The 8011-nt window shown below is 46.1% G+C and overlaps 1 protein-coding gene across 1 annotated transcript; it reads left to right on the top strand.

The window, feature by feature from the left end:
- The first annotated feature begins 5629 nt into the window (after positions 1 to 5629).
- On the top strand, positions 5630 to 7697 carry LOC134290542 (uncharacterized protein K02A2.6-like). The gene is made up of 2 exons (XM_062857703.1): positions 5630 to 7022; positions 7567 to 7697. Exons 1-2 carry the CDS (start codon positions 5630 to 5632, stop codon positions 7695 to 7697), a joined length of 1524 nt encoding a protein of 507 aa, XP_062713687.1.
- The last annotated feature ends 314 nt before the right edge of the window (positions 7698 to 8011 follow it).

The raw sequence follows: 8011 nt of genomic DNA, 5'->3' as shown, positions 1-8011 counted from the left end.
TATGCGTAGTGCATTCCTCAATGCAGAAGTTGCTTTGCGCATTTATCTTAGCTTAATGATTACAAATGCAACAGGTGAAAGGTCATTTTCGAAGACAGGGGCGCCAACTTGGTTAAATTATTGGGGGGGCAAAGCCTGTTTTTTTCTAATTTTTTGTATGGGAAAATTTGAAAATCGTCAAATATTGGGGGGGCAAACCTATGCTTGCCCCCCCTAAGTTGGCGCCTATGTTCGAAGATGAAGCTTATTAAGAACAGGTTGCGTACGACTATGAACAATGAACGGCTTTCAAACTTGGCATTGTTGAGTTGTGAGTTTGATGTTCTGAAGAGTTTGAGTACTGATTTTATAGTTGACAAGTTTACAGAGAAGAAGTCCCGTAAAAAGATGTTCTGAAGATGATGGATCTTAATGTAAAAATCTTTATACTAAAACCAAAAAATAAATCTTAAAAATAAAGGATTAAAGAAATAAAATTTTTGTTTTATTTGAAGGGCCCCCACATACTACTGGCCCCGGGCCCCCACAATCGTAAATCCGGCTCTGCTTCCACCTTTCTCCACCACACAGTGTACTCCTCCAGGTCTTCAACGATGGCGACGTGCACAGCTAGTGTCTGCCGGTTCTTCTGCGGCTTTACGGGGTGGCGAAGCAAGTCGATGGCAGCATTCGCAGGCCCTTCTGGGTGTCCGGCGGTCGAGTATGTTGACGGACTCGGTCAGCTGCGGAACTCTCTGGGTCTTCTCAATGAAGGGGGGGGGGGGCACTTGAACTCCTACAGAACCGTAGTTCTGTCCAAAAACAGCGGGGTTCTATGGATCCGGATTGAAATATTAGAACCATGTATGTTGCCGGAGGAAGAACCAAATTACCTGCTGTCCTTTGCTTCACTTCTTTCCGTCTTCCACTTCTCTATGTTTGCTTCAGAGGTACAGCACTTAAAAACTGTTCTTTCAACCATTTCGGTTAGTGGTTCTTTTGCGACTCTTTAAGAATTATGGAGTCGAGTGTAGATGGTTCACTGGCCTCCAGTATTCGGACAGTGACCCAAGGCATTCTATTGTCGTTTGTCGTGCCCGTTAGCCCGTTCGTATGCATATCTCCTTCCATCTTGGTTCAGCATCAGCCACCCCTTTCAGACTACCAAAAAGGACTTCGTTTTCCCTCTGGTGGTGGGTTTCGGAAGTAGCGTGGATGGTGGCGTAGTACGGTAGTCTACTAAACTATGGACTAGACTAACAGTAACTGACGGAGAAAACTGCACGACACTTACGGACACTACCTGCACTATTTTATAACAAAACACGATACAAACTCTAACATAATCTCAAAAACATTCCACACTGAACTGCGAACACTTACAAAACGTTACTACATTTAGTTTATCGCTTAAATCACCTTAGCGCAGTTTTCGTTTTTTTCACTATGAATGCAGTGAACGAGCAGAAACCCGCTTAATGTAAACACACTTTAGTGTCAAAATGATACTTTTAAATGTTTCTAATGAGCGTTTTGACATGGTAACTATACATTAGTGTTGTATTGGTGAAATTAAAGGGAAATTGTCATATATTTCAATCATAATATGGAAATAATGAAAAAATATTTGAAGGCACACGGTGAATGAAGCCCCCACGGTGAATGGCGCCTTGACGGTAATTTCTTTTCGTTCTGTTAAATTTTCACTCACCCAATTCTCACGAAAATCTTTTCAAAGCAGATTAACAAAAATTGTGCCCGCGGCGGGATTTGAACCTGGAACATTGTGAATTGTGCGCGACACGCGCACTCTCTCCACGGCACCACGCCAACCACACTGAGAGAGTAGAAAATTTACTGCATAAAACCAATCATCGTCGGCGTCATAGGGGTCAAGGAAAGACAACATCTAGATTAAGTTTAAATAAGGGCGAAAGTAACATGATCGATTTCTCTTCATCGACTCTCTCTTCTGCAAATTAAAGTGACAAGAAGCAAATTCAATCGAACTTTTTTACACTTGTATCGGTTACGGTTTACGGTTGTATCGCAACCTAGCGATTTATGACCATAAAGTGCAACCATACTTGCATCTTGTTACTTTAATTTGAAGAAGAAGAGAGAGTCGACGAAGAGAGCTCGCTCATGTTACTTTCGCCCTCATTTAAACTCAATCTAGACATGATCGGCCGACGAAGGGTAAACGAACTTCTCGTCGCTTCGGGAGTGAGTGAAAATATATTTTCACTCTCCTCTTTGTGCGGGAGATTTCTCAAGCCAGATTTTCGCTGAAAATTTGCGTGAGGGATAATTCTATTTTCGTGAGAATGAGCGAAAATTCCGAACGCTGTACATTTGAGATTTGAACTTTGAACGTTGAAAAACGCAGTAGGCAAGACTGGAATGATTTTATTGAGAAATAAAAAAGATATCGTACAAGCAAGTTGTCTGTTTTATAAATTGAACAGTCCTTATATTCGCTGCTATCTACAATAGCATAGGCCCGCTTATCTCCTTACAAGCATTTTTGTAAATCCTATCAATTTCGAAAGCGTCCAGAACTGAAACGGCTTCCAATAGATGATACAATGGTGAAAATAGCGAATAGTCAACAATATAATGGGCAAATAATGAATTGGAGAGATCTCACCATTATCAGTCGGAGAACGCAAGCATGCCTTGTTATCTTGTAATTCCAATCGTCTGGTTAAATATCAATCAGTTGTAAACAAGTCTTACGCATTAAATAATTCACTCGAACTGTAATGCAGCTTCCTCGATGGCCATGTATGACATGTATAGAGGAAACATATATGCAAATTGGTGGAGCGGACCTGGTGTGGTGGTTAGAACACTTGACTATCACGCCGAGGACCTGGGATCGAATCCCACTCCCGACAAACTTGCGAAATGTGAGTTCTTCCTTCGGAAGGGAAGTACAGCATGGGTCCCGAGATGAACTAGCCTAGGGCTAAAAATCTCGTTAATACAGATAAAAAAAAATGCAAATTGAAGAGACCGATCAAACCATCGAAATAGGAAGAAGTATCGAGATGTAGAACATCGAGACATGGAGAGTGTGGCGTATTGCATCTGGAGCGGCAACTAGCGTTTCGGTGACGGGTTGGGTTCAACGCGACGACTCTATCTGCGGCGTCCAATCGTCGGTGCTACGCAACCGACCAAACAATCATCAGAGTAACCGTAGATAAAAATTACTTTGTAATAGTTAGTTTAAGTTCCGATTCCAATAAAGATTGACCATATCTAACAGTTTCTGGCTACGAGGAAGAAAGGAAATTGATGTTCCGGAAACATGAATTTCGTCAAGCCACCAGAATTCAACGTTGGCGATTCGTGGCCGCTTTATGAAGAACGCCTGAAGCGATTTTTTGTGGCGTATGGAATCGAAGAAGCGGAAGACGAACGGCGAGCTGCTTTCCTGTTGGCGGCGGTTTCCATGGAAGTCTATCAAATCGTGAAAAATTTGTGCTTCCCGAAGCTTCCTGAAGAAAAGAAGTTTTCCGAGGTCTGCGACTTGCTGAAGCAGCAGTTTACCCCGACGCTGGTTGTGTTCCGAGAGCGAGCACGGTTTTTCGAAGCCCGGCAAGGTGATGCGGAATCGATAATGGAATGGTCCACGAGGTTGAAGAAGCTAGCAGCCAATTGCGATTTTGGAGAAGATCTGGACGTGTTCATCAAGAACTTGTTCGTGGTTGGACTGCGTCGCGGTCCACTATTCGAGCGAGTATGCGAGGAAGAAGCGACGGCCAGCTTCGACGTTTTGATGAAGATCGCACTGAAGAAAGAATCGACCCTCCAACAGCGTGGCGTTTTGGACGTGCACAAGATCCAGCAAGGTGCGGAGAAGAAGCAGTGCAAGAGTGATTCACGGTGTTTCGCCTGCGGAAGAGGTGATCACGATTTCCGGAAATGTCAATACAAGAGTTACGTGTGCAAGCTTTGTGATAAGAAGGGACATCTTGCCAAGGTGTGACCCACTAAGGAGTCGGAGCAACCAAAGGAGGAGAAGAAGCCGTGTGGACAGAAGCGAAACCCCAGGATCAGCCATTTGAGGATCAACAAGCTGGAAGTGCCTTCACCGGTTATGGTTGGTATCAGTGTCAATGGATGTCCTGTACGCTTTAAGGTGGATACCGGGAGCCCCGTGAACGCCATATCGAAGGATCTGTATGACCAGTTGTTTTCTGCGATACCGTTGGACACCGATTCGAGAGAGGAATTCGTTTTTTACAACGGGTCTGGTTACCGTGCGGTTGGCTCATTCAAGGCGGAGCTGCGGTACAAAGAGCACGTGTCCAAAGAAGAGCTCTACGTTTTCGAGGGAACGAGGCAGCCACTGCTCGGACGGCAAACAATGTGCCGTTGGAATTTGAAGATCGATTTTTGCCGTGTGTCGGAGAAGAAGGTTGACTGCAAGGAGCAGTTGAAGCCATTGCTGCTGAAGGATGCTGAATTATTCAGAGGTGAGTTGGGCTGTTTCAAGCATGGCAAGGTGCATTTGTCGCTGAAGGAGGAAGCAGTTCCTAAGTTCTGCAAGCCAAGAAAGGTTCCGTTCGCGTTCAAGGAAAAGGTGGAAGCGGAGCTGGATCGACTGGAAGAGTCCGGCATTATTTCGAAAGCGCCATCATCAGAAGCTGAATGGGGTACACCGCTAGTTCCCGTTCTCAAGAAGGATTCGTCAATTAGGCTGTGTGCAGTTTATCGGATCACGGTCAACCCGTTTTTGGTGGACAACCGTCACCCTTTCCCGGTGATAGACGAGATTTTTGCGGCGCTGCAAGGAGGTAAATATTTTTCAAAGCTCGACCTGAAGAACGCCTATTATCAGCTAGAGGTGGACGCAGACACAAGACATCTGCTGGTTTGGAGCACGCACAGAGGTGTGTACCTGATGAACCGGCTGCCATTCGGAACCAAGACAGCTTGTGCCATTTTTCAAGCGACGTTGGAGAAAGTTCTGCAAGGCTGTCGTGGCACAGTCAGTTATCTGGACGACGTTATGGTGTCAGGTAGAACCGTGGAAGAACACCTGGAAAACCTGAATGCGGTGCTAACGCGACTCAAGGAAGCGGGATTCGTACTGAACATGCAGAAGTGTGAATTTTTCAAACAAGAAGTCGGTTATCTTGGTCATGTCATCGACCAGGATGGCCTGCACAAGGACCCTGAAAAAGTTCAAGCAATCATGGATGTCAAACCGCCGAAGGATGTAAAGGAAGTTCGAGCATTCGTGGGCCTAGCGAACTATTATGCAAAGTTTTGCCCAAGTTTGGCCCAGTGTATGAAACCGTTGTACGAGCTGCTGAGGGACGACGTGAAGTTTTCCTGGACGGAGAATCGGCAGAGAGCGTTTGCAGCCACCAAGAAGCTGCTCTCGGAGGACACGGTACTGGTGCATTACAACTCGGACATGCCAATCAAGCTATACTGCGACGCTTCGAACGAAGGAATTGGAGCTGTTATCGTTCATGGGTTTCCGGACAAGAGTGAACGACCAATATCATTTGCATCGAGGGTGTTCAAGAAGCATGAAGCAGGATATTCCGTGATCGACAAAGAAGCACTGGCCATCTATTACGGAATCAACAAGTTCAACACTTACCTGTAAGGACGACATTTTAAGCTCATGACGGATCACAAGCCTTTGACAAGTCTCTTCAGTCCTAAGGGTGTTCCGGAGACAGCAGCTGGACGTTTGCAGCGATGGGCAGTTTTCCTGTCGAACTGTGACTACGAGATTCAAAATGTGAAAGGAGTTCGAAACGTTCCAGCGGATTTTTTGTCAAGGCACCCCATTGGTAACGACGGAAGCGAAGAAGACGAGGACGAAGCGGTAAGTTTCCTGAATTTTGTGGAAGCTGAGACCCGTTCATTGGTGGAGCGCAAACAGATCATCGTCGAAAGCCGCCGTGACAAGTTGTTGAGCCGTGTAGCTGAATACATTAAATCTGGTTGGCCGCAAATGATCCAAGAAGAGGACCTGAAGGTTTTCCACCGGAAGCGAGATGAACTGAGCGTTGAAGAAGGAGTTCTACTTTGGGGCTACCGGATTGTAGTTCCAACAAAGCTGAGGAAGTTTTTGCTAGACGAGCTCCATTCAGTTCACCTGGGGATCGTAAAGATGAAGAGTTTGGCCAGGTCATATTTTTGGTGGCCATCCCTGGACAAAGAAATCGAGGACATGGGTAAGAAGTGCGAGATGTGCATGCAGCAGCGACCAGAGCGAAGCGATCCAATTTCCCCGTGGCGTTTAACCAGCGCCCCCTGTGATCGAGTCCACGTTGATCATTTTTCGTTTCGTGGTGCTGAGTTCCTGGTGATGGTGGATAGCCACAGCAAGTGGATCGAGGTGTTACCAGTACGCACGTTGACTTCGAAGGAAACAGTGGAGAAGATCTCCGAATTCATCGGCAGATTCGGTTCCATCGGTGCACTGGTGTCCGACAACGGGACTGCATTTTCTTCGGAGGAGTTTCAAGATTTTTGTTCATCCCGGGGAATCAAGCATTTGCGGACAGCACCCTACAGCCCTTGTTCCAATGGTGCTGCAGAGAACGCAGTCAAAACAGCCAAGAACGCGTTGAAGAAGCTATCATCGGATCCGGCGTTCCAGCGAAAGTCGGTATCGTTGCAGTTGAGCGCATATCTGGAGATGTATCGCGCCACCAAGCACGCGACAACCGATGAAAGTCCCTTCAAGTTGATGTTCGGAAGAGAGATGAGAATCCGTTTCGACAAGCTGAAGGTAAATCACGAAAAACGACAACGCGAGAAGATTGAAGAACACCACCTCAAACAGAAGAGAACGGTATTCAAGATTGGTGAGACAGTCTATGCAAGAGACTACCGAAATCCGAAGAAGCCACTATGGGTACGAGCAAAGATCGTCATGAAGATTAGAGCTGTCCTATACAAGTGCATTTCGGACGATCTAGGAATTATCAAGCGCAGGAGCCATCAGTTGTTGAAATACCCTTTCGATGACTATGACGACGAAGCAAGACAACCCACAGGCGCAGGTGCGCAACCGAATGATGCATCTAGTGAAGAGCAGTGGTGGAAATTGATCGCGAACGTGTGCTTACGCGCTACAAAAAAATGCCATCGCATCGCAAACCTTTGCTGTGCGATGGTGTTCGTACGGCTGTGGCACACGATCGTACGACACGAAGGCCAACGAGTGCATCGCATCTTTTGCAAGCGCGATGCTTTTATATTTTAGAGGTTCGCGGCCGATATTTCTGTAATGAAATCAAATTTTGGTAATATTTTTCGTCGATATCATTTATTGGAATGGTACCTGACCAGTATAATCATAAAACACCCAACTAATTACCTTTAAGTGTACAAAAAATGGCAACAAACTAAGTGTTCTACATTGTGATCCTTCTGGCGAACCAACTGCGATTCTGCTCGTTCGACATTTGTTTTGTGTTGGTTCGTCGATCCGGGAAACCGTGAACCGTTCTCTCTATTTGGGTTCGCGAGCGCGTGAGCAAAGATTGTGTTTGATGCGAACCAAAAAACACGTCAAGCGCATGATGCTTTCCACCACTGGTGAAGAGTCGGAATACGGCTCGTTGGGCGAGTCAGACACGGAGGAGCGGGCCAGACAGCAACCACCACCGGCCGGGTCGTACGTAACTAGGTACAATCGAGTTGTGTTGCCACCACGTCACTTGGGGGAGGAGTAGTTGTGGCGTATTGCATCTGGAGCGGCGACTAGCGTTTCGGCGACGTGTTGCGTTCAACACGACGACTCGATCTGCGGCGTCCAATCGTCGGTGCTACGCAACCGCAATCATCAGAGTAACCGTAGATAAAAATTACTTTGTAATAGTTAGTTTAAGTTCCGATTCCAATAAAGATTGACCATATCTAACAGAGAGTCAACTGTATTAAATGATCTTTCATCGCTTTGCGCTTTGCAAACCACCATGGAGAGATCCATTTCGGCTGCCAAGCTACGAAAGCCCGATGTTTCAACTGATAGACCTTGAACTACTTC

Source organism: Aedes albopictus, chromosome 3, assembly GCF_035046485.1.
Source record: "Aedes albopictus strain Foshan chromosome 3, AalbF5, whole genome shotgun sequence".
NCBI classification, from domain to species: Eukaryota; Metazoa; Arthropoda; class Insecta; order Diptera; family Culicidae; genus Aedes; species Aedes albopictus.
This window is presented reverse-complemented; position numbering and strand designations above follow the sequence as displayed.

Bases quoted from the DNA above. Each gene is read 5' to 3' on its own strand.
- LOC134290542 (XM_062857703.1), top strand. From the start codon at position 5,630: ATGACGGATCACAAGCCTTTGACAAGTCTCTTCAGTCCTAAGGGTGTT. The intron at 7,023-7,566 runs GTGCGCAACCGA...CCACTGGTGAAG, and splicing joins AAGACAACCCACAGGCGCAG to AGTCGGAATACGGCTCGTTG.